Raw genomic sequence first — 19,724 nt, 5'->3', positions numbered from 1 at the left:
TTGAGCAAAAAAAAATTTCAAGGTTCAAGTGATGTCAAATTCACTGACATCGTCGCATTGAAGTAAATCAGTCAGTATACTAAATAGATGAAATAGTGGAATGAGGAGATTACGTATCGTTTTTGGATATTGGTGATGGAGTCGAGGTCCTGGCCTGATTAGCTGTTGTCCATTTGACTTCTGGAAAGACATGTTTTGCTTGACACCTATTTCTTTTCCATAAGGGTCACCCTGTGCTCATGCTTTTTGCAGGAAGTCCTGGAGTGAGAAGAAGCACCTCAGAAACACCTCGGCAGAGATCAAACCTTTTAGTGACCTTCCAGCACATCGGACAATCTCTCCGCGCACCAGTGCACCAACCATCAAACCCCATGTGGCCTCCGTGAAGTACAGAGTAATCAAGGTAAAATTGAAGGGGGTGTCGGTAAACACCGGTTCAATTCCATGAAAAGAGAGAGAAACATGTGTGTACTGTACCTGTGTGTGTTTGTGGTGAAAATACGCCACCTGCTGTGTCTACAGCTCACAGTGTCACTGCAATCAAACAGCTGTAAGATTCACAGGTGGCAAAAAAACAAACAAAGCAATTCTGAAGCATGTATGGGCTATATATATAGCCCATACATTATACTGTCCATTTCATACAGGGCGACGAAAATGAGTTCCAGTGCTTCAGTGATCTTCAGAGTGAAGACAGTCCTGAATAAAGTCTAGAGATCGGATAAACATTAAACCATTTTATGGCATTTATATGATATTCATATTCATTTATTGAGAAATATCTACATGTTAATGGTCAAAATCAAGTTTAAAACTTAATATATTGATTTGTGCTGCAATTTATTCATGAATACTACAGAAAGGTCTTATTAACAAAAAAACATATTTCTAACTTTTTATAAAGAGCATTTGTGAGACCAGGTTTAATCGGAGTAAAGTTATACATCATCTCTTCGTGAAATCAAAAGATGATCAAAGCAGCATCTGTGTGGTTCTGCAGTGACTCAGTCAATGTGCACTAATCCTTCATCCACAAGGGGGCGGCATTGTACAACAATCAGCACCTCCGCTCATTGATGAGACAGCAGCTCTCCAAAGCCGCAACTCGAGGCCCAGAAATGCACCATTTTTGTTTTCCAGGTGGTTATCCACTAAAGAAACACTTATTAATATTATATTCCATTTATCCCGATAGATCCCCCTAAATGCTACCGTTCCTTTTAGTAATAATAAACTATTTTCAGCAAAAATGTACTGAAAGTATCATAAATTATAAGTACGGTGGAACAGCCCATTAAATAGTGGTATTAATAGTATTGATGTATTAATGTGCAAGTGGCATTTTACTGTTGTAGTCAGTGGAGGTGGTACTTTACTTTGTATACGGTCAGTTCTTTCTCCAACAGTTCAAAAGTCTTATAAAGACATTTTGTCTTTATAAGACTTTGACTCTAAAGAATTGACAGTAACTTGAAATAAGATAAGGCACATCATTACACTTAGATTACTTCAAATTAAACTAACATACTAGCATTGCGAAATGGTCTTTTGCATCATAATTTGAAAGGTGGTCATACTGTATGTTTATTATGAAAAATCTTAAAGTAATTAAGAGTTAAAAAGTAGAATATTGCCTCTGAAATGTCGTGGAGGAGAGGTATAAAGTCAAATAAAATTTAAATAGTCGAGTAAAGTAGAAGCACCTCAAAATTGTGCACAAGTCCAGTATTTCTACTGAAGGGAATGTATAGTTACTGCTTTAGCTGTGGTTCCATGTATCAGTTGACGACAAAGATCGGTCCTGCTAAAAACCTGGTCTTGAGGTCTGGCAGCGAGCCACCGGTATATTTAAGATTTTAAACTTATGTGTGATATTGCAATGTGATAAAGATGACTCGTCATGATAAACAAGCCAACACACTCTAGTTTGCAATAGGTGAACAGAATGTGACATCAGGCAGCAGAAATGCACAACACACACAATTCATGAAAATTTGACATTTTAATGGAAACTAAAATTGTGAACACTGGAAGTTTTTTTTATTTTTTTTATTTTTATATATCGACTCTATTACATTGTTTGAAATTTGAGGGTTATTATCATGCTTAAAAAAAAAAAAACATTGTAATGTGACACTTGTTAAATTCCAAACAAAAATGAAATAATCAGACTGCTCACTTAAAAGCTTAAATGTCAACCTGTAAGACATTTGAGAAAGAAATGCTGTTGCCTCATATTTGGGGGGGGGGGGGGGGGGGGGGGGTGATGATAAGAGGAGCAGACCAAAAAAACAAAACTGCATCAACAAGCACAACAGCCATTGGAGATGACACACAGAAACAGAACTAAAAGATTACTTGGCGAAACTCATCACCTCTTTTCATAATTGAACCTTGTAAAGACACATGTTGCCCTTTTTTTATTCATCATGTGTGGAATCATAAACACTGTACCTCTCAGGTGTTTAAAAAAAAACAAAAAAGCCCCCGAAATCAAAAACATTTCAACAAGAGGCAACGAGCGTTTAAAGGAGGGACAGTTTTTAAAGTCGAGCACAAACACACCAAAGTCCAGCATTTCCCATTACAGACGATTGATTACTGGATGAAGAAGCAGCACTTTCGGTATTTGTTTTATCTTTTGAAGATTGCTTGTTCTCTCGCACCGTATGACAACACGCTCAAAGTGACATTCAGCTGCTACAGTAGTGACTTCTGTTCACTCAACGCTCCTCCAAAGCCAGCGCGATGTCAGCTCGCTGGTTGTGACATCATCAACAACGTCCCCGGTGACGGTCTGTGCGCTCGCCATTCACCTGCTGAATATCTGAGTAGTGTACCTTTGGCGAAAGCAGATTTCAGAGTTGTTGAACCGTACGTTAATACCTCACTCCCCCTCACGACATGATCCACATCACTACAAATACAAAAAAAATATATATATATATATTGAGAGGAACCCCGGGATGCAGTGTGTTTCGATGCTCCTCACTCCATCGCAACTATTTGAAGAAATGAGTTAAAGTAGTTTGTAAAAATAAAAAATAAAATAAAAATCTGATGGAAAATAGTTGAAATATATTGACATTGGTGCTATAAGGTCTACATCAGCCTTTATCTTTAGTAACTAAATCATCTAAAACTCACGAAAAATGAGACATCTTGATTTTCTGTATCATTTATTCCTTTTAGTCTCATCCTACTTGTGCATCTATGGATAAATTAGGTTATAAGTCAAAAACAAAAACCTTTTAAAAACACATGTTAAAACACTAATTTGTTAAATCAGTTCAAATCAATTATGTGCTACTTCAGACATTAACGTAGACAATGGACTGGCATGAGTATACGCCAGCAAGCGGTCATCATCCGTCCCATTCAAACTGATTTTGGCTTCAGGTCACACGATTCTGAGCACAAGCCACGACAATTTAAAAAAAAACAACCTACACAACACATAAATTGCTCATTGCTTTCAGCTGCATCCACGTTGCTTAAAAGACAAAATTAGGATTAGGTGTAAGAAAACTTAAACAACGTTGCAAATGTTACAAAAGAAAGAAAAAAGAAATGGCACAGATATATGCTGGAAGCAGATTTCAAACAATCAAAATTGCTGTAAAAGTATATCTTTTTTTCACACAGGCACCTGTACATGAAACAGGAGGGGGGGGGGGGGGGGGTTTGAAATATACGAGGAACTTGCATATAATAGGAAGAACTCGCTACGCACACAGCCACAAAACAACGAGGCCGAACTCGTCACTCACAACCTGGAAGCCTGCACCCTTGAGGTGATTGCACATCCTGAGGGGGTGGAGCTATAAACTCCACATGGTCAGGCTTTACTTTCTCCACACACCAACAGTCAGTCAGTCAGTCAGTCAGTCAGTCAGTCAGTCAGTCAGTCCCCCCCCCCACCCTTGATTAACCATCTACCCAGCTTCAAGAACCTGTTTTTGGTTTGCAGGCTACAACGCTAAATAATGGTTCTATCTTTATAAATGCATATTCTACATGGCCTCTTTGCTGTATTAAGTGCTTTGAAAAAAAGAGGAGCCTTGGGGTGGGAGGATGGGAGATTATCAGATTTCCCTGTAGAGGACCATCCTCTCAACAAGCAAAAGAAAGGTTGTAAGACTACAGTAACGTCACATACTACTCATTTTGATCACCCTGTTTTACATGGAGAAGCCTATAGATGCACCACTGTCTGCAGAGAATGCTTTCAGCCTGAACTATTTGGCGTTTACCGTATGGGAACCTGATTATGTCACTTTTGTCTATGGATTATGGCCAACAAGAAGTCAGTTTTGTGTAACTTAATGTCAGATTTTAAAAAAAAAATGGCAACGTCAACAAGCACAGAAAAACACAAAAGTATAAATGCTAATGTCCTGAAATCTCCTCAAATGCCCTCGCTGCCTCCTCCACCAGATCCAACACAACTGTTCGTATTCAGAGGGCAGCGTCTGTTGATGCACTCGCCCGCCTTGCGCCGTACAATGGAAGCCAAAAGAACATTTTGAAATACCAGAGAGCAGACCGAGATAAGACGTGGAAGTTAAAATGTCAAGACAACTGGCTGCAGTTACCACTCCCCCCCCCCCCCCCCACCCCCGCGATCACAAGCTGCAGCGCGATCAGGACACAGTGGAGAGAAATGTACGGAGAGCTCAGACCCAGACTGTAGCACCACTGATGTTGAGCAGCAACAAACCGAGGGGTGCTTCACTATGCACACGAGAGAGACGACGAACCATCTAAGATTGCAATATTACAGTCTAGTATACACAGAACAGCCCATGGAGCAATGTGCTTTTTTTTTTTTTTTTTTTTTTTTTTTTTTTTAAAGGGGTAAATAAAAACAGGAAAACGTACGTTTTTAGAGCCCAAAATGACGACGTCGGCACCTTGCATGCCATGACAAGTTTTCCTCAAAAGTATTTGGTGTTTGTTTTCCGCATCATACGAGACTCTATATAATAGGACTCCAAGTCAACGTTTCCAATTTGAGAACATTACATGAGAGGGGCCACTTGGTAAAAAAAAATATTAAACATAGTCATGGCTTTATCAACACTACCTGAGGTACATTTAATAATTCTGGATTAATCAACTTGTTTTTGTTTCTTCTGAAGAGTAACAGCCCAGAGCCATTCTTTCAAGGAGTATTTCTTGTCAGTACATATAGATCTTTCTAGTAATTAAAAGATAAAAGCAATTAGTTTACATAAAGTGCTATTAATCCACACATTAACCAAATCATAACTTCTAGAGAAACGAAACCTGGACCGTAACTTCGTTATGTTGAGTAAACCGATCCTGATTTGGAGATGGTGATGAAAGCGATGTCACAGCTGGCCAGTTAGCAGTTAGCGAATGTGGGCTCCCTAGACTTAATTAGATCTTTCAACGTGAGCTCATTAGCAAAATTGACTTAAGGATTTTGTGCAACAAACTGAAAAAACGCATCTTGAACATTGTTTAACAAACCCCACCAGCATCTTGGGTGATGATGCTGTAGCTCCATAGAACCCATTTCACACGGTGTTATTGCACACTGGTTTGCAAATGTTAACAGTAAAAACATAAAAGTACAACTCGTCTTCACATTTCAACACGGTTTGATGGGGAACCTAGATTAGTATTGCGAGTATTGTTGTGTTGCTGTTATCTTTGTATGGCGATGAACAGTGACCTCTGACTCATTCATTTCCACCAGTAAACATGCAAAACAATGCCATAAAACAGACCAGAAAGAATCTTTTAAATCAGTCGTAAAATGCAACATGTTTCTGACGTTAGGGGTTTAACAGTTTTTACATAGAAAGAAAGAAGCAAGCAAAATAATGTGTCTGGACATCCTGAGTCTTGCTGCTGAACAAATAGCACAGAACGCAGCAGACCTTATTGGTAGAAATGCCTCTCGCTCCGTCGATTCCTCAACTCAAGGACTCTTATATTAGAAGGTATATACGTGTATGAATCTGAATTTAAGAATACTCTTCAGTGACATCATAATGATCTGCATGAAATGGATGAAAAGATTTGGCCTTTAACGGACCCGATTTTAAAAATCTTTAGCACACGTGTAATAAACATTGAAATGAAGGGGGCGGAGCTTTCCTTCGAAATGGGCACTTCTGTACCTGTGCTCTGGGATCATACTGCAGTGCAGATAACACTCACGTTAGGGCAGACAAAATGGTATAAAAAGAAAAAGCAAGCATTTCAGTTCTGGGCTCTGATTTCCCCTACAAAAGGACTAAGACAAGGATCTCCCTTCCTGGATGGGGCCTCACCTATGAGCTTCCACTTAACTTACAGTTTAACTCCAAAGAACTTGACCACAACTTCAAGGTATTCTTTGAAAAGTGTGCTCCTCCTTTCTTCCACAATTAACTCAAGCTCGCACACAACCGTGCATGTATAACGTCTAACATATCTACAATGAACTCATTTGAATGCGTGAAGAAAGAAAATGACTGAGGCGTCCCATAGTCAGACCGACGGCTGCCGCAGTTCAACAGGGTAAAGGCTTAGGGAGGTGCAATCCATGACACCTTCCTTTGTTGAACTCCCGAACATCCTCCTTAAAGAGCCATGAGACAAACAGCTAGCACAGCTCCAAAGTTGCATTTATCGTGTTGGAGAGGCACCGGTCGCCTCCCGTTTTACGTCCCTCCAGAGTGTCTGCGTGTTTGTCTGATGCCCCCCCCAAAGAAGTCTGTTAGTTCGCCGGAGGTTCCAAGGAAAATCTGTCATGCTAAACTATCAATGTTTTCACAGTTGTCTCTTTATCTGTCCAACAGGATTTATGATTCCCAAGGTAGATAATCGCAGCACATAGAAGAGAAGAGGGTGAGTACTGTAGACCATCTACCTCTCACTGATCAGGTCCATCCTTGGTCTCATCATAAACCACTACTCTTTTTGGATCTACAGCAGAGGGGAAAGAAAGGAGGCGAAGGGTTGGATTAGTCAACGCGGCATCAGTCTCACTGACGAACTGGAAAGGGTTACTAAACTCCCAAACGAACACAAGCGACAGATAATGATTCAAGTTAAAATGTTGCCAGTTTTGGGATATTTTGTGACTGAATATTAAGTTAAACATCATTGAGTTCATGTCTGCGTTGATTACAACAGAATAACTGGCATGACTGCAGTACGTCTCTGTAGGTGGTTACAGTGTGGCCTGTTATGTGATGCTAGTCCATGATATAAACTGTCCTAGAGAGGCTCGCTAACGGCATTAATGCTGCTTTGTAGCCGAACTGGAGCAATATTTGTGTCGAGTGATTTATAGCGCGGAGGTAGCTAAACACGCTGTAGGACTTTTGTAATCAGGTTACCACTATTTATGGACTACACGTTAGTCAATAGGTGTACACGCACACTAACCACGTAAAAAAACAAAACAGAAACATTACAATTATGTGACTGACTGCCATAGTCACAGGCTCTCTTACTCATACGAAGGTATTGTGAGCAAGTAGAACTCCATAACTGAAATATATGTCAATCTTTAGATCGAGCATGTACACAGCTTAGTCTGCATCCTCCATGTTTTGGTCTTGTGACATTTTTTCAACAATATCTTTTGCTTAAAGAAACCGCGTTGCCTCTGCTGCACAAGTTATAAAGCTCACTCTGTAAATGAATTGAAGTGATTAATAAAATCTACGTCCTTTTGTTTTTCTAACATTACATCACATTTGGATCAGAATCAGAACACATTCATGAATGTAAGTTCAGGCGTTTCACAAATCTTGTTTTTTTTTCTTCTTCTTCACTTTTATAATATGTTCTAACATTTCTAGACCGAATTCTTCTTGACAAAACTGAAGCGCTTAAACATTTAAAAATAAATAAAATAGATGTAAAGAAGAAGTGAGACCAACAACTTTAGTTTACCTTGTTTTTGCAAGTTGAAAATGAATTCCATTTCTGTTGAGGGAAAACAAAAAGGCATATTATTATTATTATTATCAGCGTTAACTAGACATGATTATATTCATAAAATGTTTTTGTAGAACAAAAATGGCAGAGCCGACATTCCCACACTGGACTCAAATTGCTTTCAAGAGGGATCGACAGGAAAACTATGCGGCACGTAATCCAGCGTTAAAGTTTGTAATTTTATCTCCTCAATATCAGCCTCATTGTTTACCTTTCGCTCTCCCACAGTGGAATAAGCGCTGTATTGTGTTACTGCTAATCCACACTGGACATGTGCTTCACATTAAAAGCATCCAGCTGCCAAAACACCGGGTGGCTTTTACTGTGAAAGCAGTCGCAAAAGACGCAATGCATTTGTCACAGAGGTCAGCGCTTATCATAATTGTTCATCATCATCAAAAAAATAAATCTGTCAAATGAATCGGCTAATATTCAATATATATACAATACATTCAATCTTAAGGATTACAACTTAAATGGTTATATAAGTTAATTTGATAAATAAAGTAGATGGTTACCTTTAGTGTGATAAGTGACAGCAGCTTTAATATTAAAGGACCCCCAGCTACACCTCCTGCCAATGTCTTTAGAGTGGGCCGGTTGTTTGGAGGAGCCAAACGACACAGTGGTTAGCTGGCCCTGTGCTGGCTTAGCACCGTTGTCTTTACTGGAAGCCAACACAGCAGAACCTGCACCCTTGGCCTCAGCTTTCGTCTTTTCCTGGCCACGTGGCTGCAGCTTGATCTCCTTCTCACTCGGAGAACAAGCGTTAGACACATTGCAGGGGGCACAAGTCCTTTTCTCTGGGTCTTGAGCTAAAGTGCCAAGCTCGAAGAATGATGGGCCAACATCAAAGCAGGGCTGGGCGGCCTTGGCAGCAAGAGCCTGACACTCGCTTTGAGGTGCGACCGCAGTGGTCTTGTCCTCCGCAGGCACCTTGCCACCTCCTCCTTCTGGCCCCAAGTTGGGCTCATTTATGAAGGAAAGCCCCCACTGATTCTGGAAGATATCCCCCAAGGCTTTCTGATTTGTCTGAGCCGCCGGTGGGTCGAGGTGGCGAGCACTAGGGAGCACAGATTGCATATTTAAAGGGTAAATTAAAAGAGTTTTTCTAAGCTCGTATCCGTCTCCATCTACAGGACTGGTTGTGGAGCTACAGTTACTTTCCACGGGAGATGCTACATTCTCGCCACTTGGGAAAGACAGGGCTAGTGGAATACTACTAGCAGCAGGAGCAAAGAAGGTACCCACTGACGGGCAGCCGTTACCGGTTCCAGAAACGGGGCCATTAGTAAAGCTAGCTGAGGTGATAGTTTTCATAGCAGACATGGGGACCTGTGACAGTCTGACAGGAGGAGGCAGTGCCTCTCCTCCACCTTGAGCTACTTTGTTGAGGTTCTCTTTTACTTTACTTGCATAACTGATCTTGGGAACAATTTTTGCACTGCTATTGTCCACAGGAAATACTGGCGGGGGCTTGAACAAAGTCCACGAGTCCTCTTTTGAATTTGAGGAAAGCTTGGCTTTGTGCCTTTCCTCAGTCTTTTTACCAAAGGAGTTCTTCCTCTGAGATTCACCCATCGAAGCGTCTGACACAACAGCCCGTCGAGCTGCTGACTGAGCGTCTACTTTATGGGCGGCTCTAAAGCCATCGAGTCTAGAAGTCACTCCCTTCTCAGCTGTCTCAAGATTAAAAGCCCCATGCTCTTGCTGCATGTCTCTCTCTTTGTCTCTTATCACATTATCAGTGTTCTTGGCGCTGTTACATCTGGCCTTGCGTTTCTTCGGAGTAGTATATCCACCTTCGGAGCCGCTGCCATCATTGTCCTTGCTAGAATAGCCATTTGTAATTAAGCCACAGTTTACGACGCCATTTTGAAGCAACACAGCGTCTTTCTTATCCATAGGTTGGCCCTCGTGATGGTTCAAATCCAGAGCCTTGTCCTTGTCATGTTTAAGGTCCATATTCTTCTTAAAGTCCAAGCCTTTGCCGCTCACTTTTGGAACAGTCGTGTACAGCTTTTGCGTCGATTTCTGCTTCACATTTGCATTACTTGTGTGTCTGTTACAATTGCTGTTGGGGGGGTGCGACATGCCAACAGTATCTGACAGATGTGGATTCTTCTCCCCCTCCTCCTCACAGATGTTTACTTTTGTACTGCCTGAAAGGGGAAACAAAATCAGTCGTATGCATATGACCAGGCATAAAGTTTGAGTTTATACTGACATCATTCAACCAGTCTTTCCTGTCGTGTAAAAAAATGCAATTAATTTGACCTTCACCACAAAGTAGAAGTTATGCAACTTACAAATATAGGACCCTAAAGTCACAAAACCTGGAAACTGATTAAGATGCTTTAGCTACCATCATACTCAGACTTAATAATAATCCAAGTATGAATTATCGGCATCATTCACATTCAGCATTAAAATGTCTCTACTATCCACAGATTTAAACTGGTGTGTCCTACGCAAAGCACGAAAGTGCACCACAAGTTAGATAACAAACCCATTTATTGTGTTCACAGCTAACCTTTGTCTTTCCTGATAAATCATCACAGCAGTGAATGTTAGTAAGAAAGCTATGTTTTCCAGCAACATTTATCCCAAGCAGAGACAGATAGGATACGTTCACGGTGTTGCCTGAACATGTATTCACACATTCCACCATGAATTTAACAAGTCACAGACACGTATTACCCCTCACAACTGTCAACTGCATAATGGACCGCTACCCCGTTAACTTTCTTGATCTGATCCGCCATCAAAGACCAGTTGCAGCGAGATGTAAAAAGGAAGGCTCACAGCAGCATATGTGACATACATCTGGAGTGGCCGTGAACCACAAATAGGCCTGTATGCATTGCAAAGGCACGGTTGTGTCAACGTGGGCCTTTAAATTAAACGCTGCTGCCCCTCATGTCCGCGGGCACAGCACACACAAGCTGCTGCATACAGCCGCGCTTCACTTACCATACATGCATGTCCTCGCTTATTTGCGCCGACATTAACGTGTGCCGCGAGCGGACGTGAGGTCGACGGTTGCAGTCGGCGTCTGTTTTAGCTGCAGCAACCGCATCGTTATCAACTGGTAACCGTGTTGTTGCGTGGCTTCACTTTGACCGGACAACATGCAACAGGCCTGTCACAGACGGCTAACGTTAGCTAATGTCAACTAGCCATCCACTCGTTGGGACATCAGGACGCCATGGCGACAATAGTGGTTGATTGTGCCGTAAGACCGCGGCCTAACATCAGCAACCCGCGTAAGCAAAAGACAACAACGACATGCCAGAGTTGCACAGTACTGTGGTCATACAAACATTATTCACTCGCCCAGTAACTATAGCATTGGCTCGCAGTGATACTCTAACATGGCCGACAGGAAATGGCAGCTCCGAACATTCCAGTGGAGCCGGCTCGCTTTCCTAAAGTGGACAGAAGCATGCTGAAATGAATGATACGAGATTTGACTGCTGTAGACAGCGAGTCGCCGTGCACACACACACAGCAGTTTATGCGTTTTTAGAGCGCGCGGTGACACAATGGGATTTTCTGAGATAATTTTAGTTACATTTGCGAAATAAAAATGGGTGAAACTGGCGCACAAGGTCAATCCTTGATATGTCAAACCACCACCAGCGACAACTGTCACGCAACGCCAGCTAGCCAACTAGCTAGCTAACTTAATGGTTGGTTTCTGGTCCGACAGTGGTCAACTATCGGTTTAATCAGCACGCTACTCACCCGCTATAACGTGCCTTAAACTATTCGGGGCACAAGCATATAGTTTGAATTAATAGCTAACTCTCACGCTAAGCTCTCAATCACGACGGAGTGCTAGTCGGCTCGTTGACATTAGCTGACTAAGGCTAGCAAGCGTTAGCTCACTTTCGCGGATGGCCCAACCTGTTTTCTTCGTCTGCGTTTCCTGATGCTGGCGCTGGAAGTGGCTCTGATCATGTTTTAGACTAGTTGTATGTTGAGTCGAGCGTCTGTCCTCTCCGTGGTGGTGATATTGCCTTTCTTGTGCCCGATCTCTGGGCTGTTCCTCCATTGGAGTGTAGAATGTCGGACTAGTTCAACCAATATGTTAGCTCACGGGGTCCAATCACTACCAGTGTAAAACGGAAGCTATTTGAAGCCTCTGTAAACGTCAGCAGTAAACGTCTAAAAATGGCACTATTTTGGGTGGTCAACGCCACTAAATTCCGTGTCTACTATGTCTAGACTTACGCATGGGAGTATTTTGCAGGACTTTTAAATCTCGGCAGATGTTTCACATTTCACACAAAGAACGGACAAGTGATTTTTGTGTGAAAATCTTTTCTGGGTGGGCAGTAACGGGGTGGGGTTCGTGGTGTGGACTGAAATCATATGACCGGAGGCGCTGCCACGTCTCCAGGCAGAGGACACTTGTGTGGAGGGTCCCGTGGAGATCGACCCCACTCCCAAAATGGAAAAAACAATTCATTGAAAATTCAATATACTTCTAACCTCAAACATTTCCAATTCACTTATAAGTATTTTACCACATGTCGAAAGAACAAAATGGCTCTGTTGCTATTACGTTTTTTTAAAATGATTTATTTGTTTTGGCATTATACTTTCTTTTAAATTACTTTTTAAATGACTTTCTTTTATTTCTTATCACATATAGTAATTCAATTTTTTATTTTTTTTTTCGACAACCTCTACTAAGGCATGATATATGATATTTTATAACATTCTGTACAATTACATTTTAATGTAATTTTTATAGCATACTTTCCTATGACTTCTAATTCAAATTTTATGACATACAGTACAATACTTTGACGTTTTCTATGGCATACTATGCCTCTTTAAATTATATTTTTATGACATGCTACACTGTGACTTGATCTACTATATGATGACTTTTATGATTCTTTTGATATAAACTGTGACCATTTTACTATTGACTATACAATGACTTTTTAATGACATTTAACTTTTCAAGACATTTATATGACACACTACACTATAACCTTTTATGACATTTTTTGTGACATACTATACTATAACATCTTTTACTATATGACTTTTAATTAAAATATGGCCGCATGCTCAAGGACCTCAAGGGTCTGTTTTGCTAACAGCAAACGGGACTACCGGTACACACACTGCTTAGTAAATCGCCGCCATTCAGCCACTGCTAGGCAGACAGCATGGTGAGCTTAATTTAGTTTTTGGATAGATTGTATGAAATGTCTTATACCAAGACTTCAAGCTCATGTTTTTGAGTTTGAATCAAGTGTGTTTACAGCCCATTAGTGTCTAGACAGGTGCTTAGAGAATTGTGCATTGTATTCATTCAACCACCCAATACAGCAGTGGTTGTTGCAGACACACCTGACAGAGACCTTTGTAGATATGACATTCTATACTATAAAATGTAATTTTGTATTGCATTTTATGGCATATGACTTTTGTATGACATTTTTTAATCATATACTATACTTCAACATTTGTACAGCATTTATTTGGCTTACCGTACTATGACTTTTTATGACATACTCTACAATGAAACGTTTAATGACCTTTTTATGGCTTACTATTCTATGACGTTTTTGACATTATATATACCATAACATTTTTATGGCATGCATACAATGATTTTTAAAGACTTTTTTTTATGACATACTATACTATGACCTATTTATGACTTATTTATGACATACTATACTATGACCTATTTATTACTTATTGATGACATACTATACTATGACTTTTTTATGACATATACTATGACTTATTGATGACGTACTTTATGACATACTATACTATGACATTTTTTGACTTTTTCATGGCATATTACATTTTACACTATACTATTGCAGCTGTATTGTAATCACAGTCTGCAGCTAATGGCCACTGGGGGGTTCTGCTGGGCCAGTTTGCTTATAGCTACATGAAGGGACGAGAGAACAATACTTTTTATGTTTCCCTCCAATATGTCAGTGACACCGTTTAGTCAAAGCTGCAGGCTACAGCTGATCCATTTAGTTAAGAAGCATTGTAAACAAGGTAAGAGAAAGTAATGTGAACAATACTAATATGAAACAAATGTAATTTCTTACTAAAGCTAATGACTGTTTTTCTTTTCTTTCTTTTTATGTAATAGTGTGGTCTAGGATATGATCAAGCTGTACAGTTTATATACAGTCAATGATACAAACCAGTTTGTAACCTGTCTGCTTTATATCAGTCTCTCTCATAAAATATCATAACAGATGTAAACACAAAAACATTCAACCATGATCAAAACAGCATTACAACAATATTCAGGGCAGCAGTCTTACTACCTTTTATACGTGTTAACTGGAGCTTTTTCTTTCTGGTTGCTATATATATGTTTGCCATTTGTTTTCTGTCTCAATCTCTCGGGTCATGGGATGGAAAGGACATGAGATTACCAAAACTGCAGATGCGGAGACATCTCAATCTAGAACATGGACACAGCAGCGGATATCCCGGTTCCAAGGACAGGAAGACTGCTCTTCCTCTACCAACCCCCTCAGACATTGACATACACATATAAACACTCTGTGGCATTGTTAACGAGAAAACCACCCTTTGGATATTTTTACCCACTAATGCCACAAACTCTTTGATCGTTTTTTCTTGTACTAACTGTTGAAATGCCCTTATTCTCTCCAGGGAGTACATATCTACCCCTCTGAAGAAATAGTAAATAAACAGTGCTGGGCGGCGTGATGAAAAAATGAATCTCCATATCGAAATACTAATGTCACCCTTTGAACTGAGCCTCTCTGGTTTCTTATCAGTCCCATGATAGACACTTTTCCCCCACCAAATTAGCCAATCCCCCCCCCCCCACACACGCATACACTCCCCAACCCCCACAATCCTCATTTCCTTATGTTTTCTGAAAGCAGAGCTCTGTTTTCCATCAAAAGGTCAAGGGACCAATCTTAAGCAACTCTGGCTTGCCCTTTACCTTCTTATTGCAGAGGTCTGTGCTTTTGCAGTAGTTGAGTGGTGCTGTATCATTGTCCACACCCTCACATTCGTAGTGCAGTATAGTATACTGCAGTGTAGCATGGCCTACATCTTATGTAACATGCCAGTCTAAAATCCCCAAAAATGGGGTTACTAACAGTTAGTGTGAGTTTCTATTTGTGCTTGAACAGCAACATAAAACCATCTCAGTTGTTTATAATTTTGAAACCCACCTTATCAGTACTTGACAGTGGAGTAGAGAAAGTGCTCAGTGAGGGTGTAAAGTGTGTTGAGGATTGGGCAGCATACCCTGCCTCCTCTAATCTATCCAAATAAACACTCTTCCTCCCTCCCCCTGGTTCCAGGGGTTATCACACAAACCCCTCCACTGCTCCCCTGCCCAGACGCTAACAGCAGCCTTTAACACAGCCCAGCCTTCTTTCTGTGCGTCCACATTAGAGGCAACACAGGATACGCTCTCACACACACACACACACATGCGTATACTCGTAACCACTCACGCATTCAATCATATCTCAAACTGGAGTCGGAGTGAGGAAGCAGAATGTCAGGGAAGGAAGCGGTGAAGCCAGTGGGAAAGCAGAATTTGCCTCAAGTCTGCAGAGCTTTTTTTTCGCAGGAGGTCTCAAGGAGAAGTTTGGATTCATAAAAGTGAGCAAATATCTGTGGATATTTTTGGAAATAGGCCAGCACAGAAACGGATTTTAGATTTAGTTTAGTAGAAACTTCACTCGGGTCCCACTCTCAAGATCTGGATTTTCAAACAGAGAAGACATACATCAGGAGGAAATTCTTGAAATTCTCTTTGTCTCTGACCACTCACCGGTAAGGTCTTTCAAAGTCTCATCATCTGCTGCCACCATAGAGCTGCAGGAGGACACATCCTCAGGTTACAACAAAGTGAGTACAACAAACCATGTCACCATTTCTTTATTTTAATAATCACATGTTGAAAAAAAACGAAAAATGCTAATCCTGCTCCTAACAAAAGGGCTCAGTTTACTTTAATGTCCACAGTACATCGTTCTAAAGAAACATCCTGAATATGTTTCCTCAGTAATGTTATTCCTGTGATTCTGGAGAGTTAGTTTTGATATCTGAAGTTGATCAATCTAAAAGTAAGAAGGCCAGTGTTTGAGCTGCTGCATGATTGAAAGGAAAGCAGACTTTGCTATTCTCACAAACAGAACATCTTAAAAATAGAAAGCACTTCAAAAATGTTCTTCATGTTCTTCAGGCTTGTTGGAGAATCATATAAAAGTATCTGAAAAGAGCAGGAAACCCTTAAAATAAGATCAAATTATTGTTATTGCTATTTATACAATCTAAAAAAACATGACATTAATTCAAAAAAGAGGGTCTAAAATCATACAATGTGCATGAATCCAGTTTTATTGTAGATTTTCCCTTTATGCAGCATGACAAACAAATGAGCTGACAATGGATCTTATGAATTTAGTGAACTGTAAATATTGCTGAATATTTGAATTTACCTAAATGATGGTGACAGATGATGAAATATTGCTTGTTAAACCCATGTGTTCCATGGTACTTGTCATAATAACAGTAGCTGCTAACACACTCAAGAACAGAGGGAAATGGAACATGCCCATGTCATTTTTTCGTCACTGAGTTTACAAAATAAAAGTGAAACAAGATGTGGAAATAAAAGCGTACACTCTACCATTGATGTGTTAAAAAAAAAGAAAGTTGAAGCACATTATTTGTTCTTTGAAAATGAAAGTTATAACAGGTTTTTTCCTGACCCTACCATTAGTGATTAGTGGGATTTTTCAGTTTTCCAGCTGTTCCCGGCTCATTGTTCTGGGTCGTGATTATCCTGGAGTTTGGAGGTGGGGTCAGTGGAGCCCCATTTCCTCACACTTAGAGCTGTGCAGTTATCTGTGTTGGCTTTCCACACCTTTCACAACATTATTTAAGGAACCCATTACTAAATGGATTAACATTCTTTTGACTTTCCATGATTTTAGTGGATGTACTGAAGAATTTAGGGCGTAGAGGGAAGAGAAGGAATTGGTGCAACAGAAAAATGTGCTGATGCATAAAAGATTTTGCACACATCATACGAATATTGTGATATTGTAATTTTCCCCAATTATAAACTTTTAGACCTAACAGCAGGGTGACATTAAAGCCACCGAAATTAAGAACAATAGCAGATTAATAGATTCAATAATTACATCAAGTTATGACCTAAAACTGTTTTTCTTTCCTGCAGCAGAGACCACAAGGAAAGATGAGTCTGTCACGGAACGGAACGCTGGAGAAGACCGTAACTGAGCAGGCCCACTCTGAGCCGGGCTCCCCCTTCAGAGTGGGGTCTGGAGTCGTGGTGCCCCCTCCATACTCTCTCGGTGGTAGCGAAGCGCCTGACACCCCTCTGGAGTTAAGGGGCTCTCTGGACTGCTGGGCATGCTCTGTGCTGGTCACTGCACAGAATCTGATCATAGCACTGATCAATGGCGGGCTGGCCAGCGTCATTTTTGGCACCATCCTCACCCCTGCTCTTGTCATGATCGTATTTGGCTTCCTCTGCCACCCCACGGTAACAATCTTTTATGGAAACTTTTTTTTTTTTTTTGACTGACAGAAGTGTGAGAGGCTACAGGTTGAATGGGTCACACTGTTGCTGTGTCCAAGTCCATACAACATAAATTAAATGTGTTATTTCCTTAGTGCTTTATAGGACAGTAGTGTGTACCCCATCAGCACACTCAAAAATCCTGCATATGTTGTGCGTATTGATTATACTTAATTACTCACTTTTCCCCTGTGAACATACTGAAAAACTAGAGGTAGTTTTGTGTGCGTGCGTGTGTTTGTGTTTGTGTGTGTGTGCCTCCCTCATACTTCTTCATTTTTGCATCCATGCCCCATTACTCATCCGTTTCCTCCTCCTCTTGCTCTCCAGGTGCAGCCCCATGGCACATATCTGTATTGCTCAGACATCCTGGATGAAGCCGGCTGCGTGGCTCTGCTGGTTGTGGGATTTCTGCTGCTCACCCCTCTGCTGGTCCTGGCACTTGCTGCCTACTGCCGCCTGGCCCGCCACCTCCAGCTGGGAATGTGTTTCATTCCCTACAGTCGCGCTGTCTACAAGAACCTTCCTGCCTCTCGCCACAGGAAGGCTGACGCAGAAGGCTGCTGTGGCCGGCAGGGCACTTCAGAGAGGGAGGGGAAGGGTAGCGTATGGGTGTAGGAGAGGAGAGGAGGATTGTGTATGGTTGTAATTTGTATCTCTTTTTAATAATGAGAGTGGGGTTGTTTGAGTCTGGGTATGTTTTATGCAAATTACCACAGGCTTTCTATTTCTAAAGCCATTGCAAACAGCCAACATATTTCATGATTCATAATGATTGTTTGGAAGTCAATATTGGTTTTTATATGCAATTTAAATGTTTTGATTGTATTTTATACCTTCTTTTTTACAATAAAGTGTCTCGACCTGCTGCTTTGTGTTTTACAGAGACACCTGCAAACTGACACAGAATGGACTGTAAACTTCATTTAAGAAAAGAAGAGAAAGTTTAAAGAAGTAAAGAAGTGCACTGAATAGGGTAAATAGATAAACAAGATTTGTGTCCCACACAAACTTTGATTATCAAGCTGTTTCAATGTAATTTAAAAAACAGAAAAAAGTCATAATATAAAAATATAAAAAAAGTTAGGTTCATTTATGTCTCTAAATTGTCCACAGGTGTGAATGCGTTAATTGTGTGTCAGCCCTGTGAGAGATTAGTGACCTGCCTTTGCCTTATGCCAGTTGTCCCCCTGCGACCCTGTTTAAATGTTTACAGATAATGGATGGATAGATAGTAAAATACATCATTAAAAGAAATCATAAAAATCATTAAAAACTCATAGTATACTTAAGAATGACCACAACCATAGGAATTGTGGTCATTTAAATGTGCTCATTAAAAGGTCATAAAAAGTCAATTCAATTAATTTGTATTTGTAAAGCCCAGTCATGGTATAATGCCATCAAAAGTATATTATAATGAAAAAATGTCATAAAAAAGGTTGTAGTATAATATGTCATGAAAACCTCACAAAAAAAGTCATAGTATAGCATGTCGAAAAAAGTCATAGTATAGCATGTTGAAAAAAGTATAGTAATGTTATAGTCTAGCATGTCGAAAAAAGTATAGAAAAGTCTGAGTCTAGCATGTCGAAAAAAATCATAATATAGCATGTCGAAAAAGTGAACGAAGAGTAATAGCATAGTATGTCGAAAATATTATAAACAAGTCGTAGTATAGCATGTCGAACAAAGTGAACAAACAGTTATGGTATAGTATGTTGAAAATAGTAAAAAAACAAACATAGCATGTCGAAAACTGTAAATCAAAGTCATAGTATACCATGTCGAAAAAGTCATAGTATAGCATGTCAAAAAATATATAAATGAGTCATACTAATGCATGTCAAAAAAAGTGAACAAACAGTCATAGTATAGTATGTCGAAAATAGTAAAAAAACAAACATAGTATCGCATGTCAAAAACAGTAATAGTATAGCATGTTGAAAAAAAGTTATAGTATGTTGAAAAAAGTATAAAAAAGTCATAGTATAGCATGTCGAAAAAAGTGAAAAAAGTCATAGTATATTATGTCGAAAAACGTTTTAAACAATTCATTCTATATTATGTCAAAATAGTCATAGTATAGCATGTTGAAAAAGTCATAGTATGTTGTTGAAAAAAGGCAAAAAAAAGACAGTATCGTTTGTTG

The 19,724-nt window shown here is 40.1% G+C and overlaps 2 protein-coding genes across 3 annotated transcripts; one reads left to right on the top strand and one right to left on the bottom strand.

The window, feature by feature from the left end:
- Positions 1-1,989: 1,989 nt before the first annotated feature.
- nufip2 (nuclear FMR1 interacting protein 2) lies at positions 1,990-12,095 on the bottom strand. 2 transcript variants are annotated; one of them, XM_076101438.1, is made up of 4 exons: positions 11,875-12,095; positions 8,484-10,127; positions 7,921-7,953; positions 1,990-6,942 (listed from the first exon to the last, which is right to left on the bottom strand). In XM_076101438.1, exons 1-4 carry the CDS (start codon positions 12,020-12,022, stop codon positions 6,890-6,892), a joined length of 1,878 nt encoding a protein of 625 aa, XP_075957553.1. In that variant the 5' UTR covers positions 12,023-12,095; the 3' UTR covers positions 1,990-6,889. The 2 variants fall into 2 exon arrangements, with proteins under 2 accessions (XP_075957553.1, XP_075957554.1); XM_076101439.1 differs by lacking the exon at positions 11,875-12,095 and adding an exon at positions 10,939-11,820.
- A 2,792-nt stretch (positions 12,096-14,887) lies between these two features.
- On the top strand, positions 14,888-19,242 carry tmem88a (transmembrane protein 88 a). Its single transcript, XM_076102707.1, has 3 exons — positions 14,888-15,870; positions 17,210-17,536; positions 17,903-19,242. Exons 2-3 carry the CDS (start codon positions 17,228-17,230, stop codon positions 18,188-18,190), a joined length of 597 nt encoding a protein of 198 aa, XP_075958822.1. The 5' UTR covers positions 14,888-15,870; positions 17,210-17,227; the 3' UTR covers positions 18,191-19,242.
- Positions 19,243-19,724: the final 482 nt, after the last annotated feature.

Source organism: Anarhichas minor, unplaced genomic scaffold (assembly GCF_050575085.1).
Source record: "Anarhichas minor isolate MPS153535 unplaced genomic scaffold, ASM5057508v1 ptg000027l, whole genome shotgun sequence".
Classification (NCBI taxonomy): domain Eukaryota; kingdom Metazoa; phylum Chordata; class Actinopteri; order Perciformes; family Anarhichadidae; genus Anarhichas; species Anarhichas minor.
Note: the sequence above shows the minus strand (reverse complement) of the source record. Positions and strands in the feature narration are given on the sequence as shown.

Excerpts from the sequence above, each read along its gene's own strand:
- nufip2 (XM_076101438.1), bottom strand. The coding sequence starts at position 12,022 with ATGGAGGAACAGCCCAGAGATCGGGCACAAGAAAGGCAATATCACCAC. Across the intron at positions 10,128-11,874 it reads AACGCAGACGAAGAAAACAG|GCAGTACAAAAGTAAACATC; the intron begins GTTGGGCCATCC and ends TTCCCCTTTCAG. Across the intron at positions 6,943-7,920 it reads TTTCAACTTGCAAAAACAAG|ATCCAAAAAGAGTAGTGGTT; the intron begins GTAAACTAAAGT and ends CCTCTGCTGTAG.
- tmem88a (XM_076102707.1), top strand. The coding sequence starts at position 17,228 with ATGAGTCTGTCACGGAACGGAACGCTGGAGAAGACCGTAACTGAGCAG. Across the intron at positions 17,537-17,902 it reads GCTTCCTCTGCCACCCCACG|GTGCAGCCCCATGGCACATA; the intron begins GTAACAATCTTT and ends CTTGCTCTCCAG.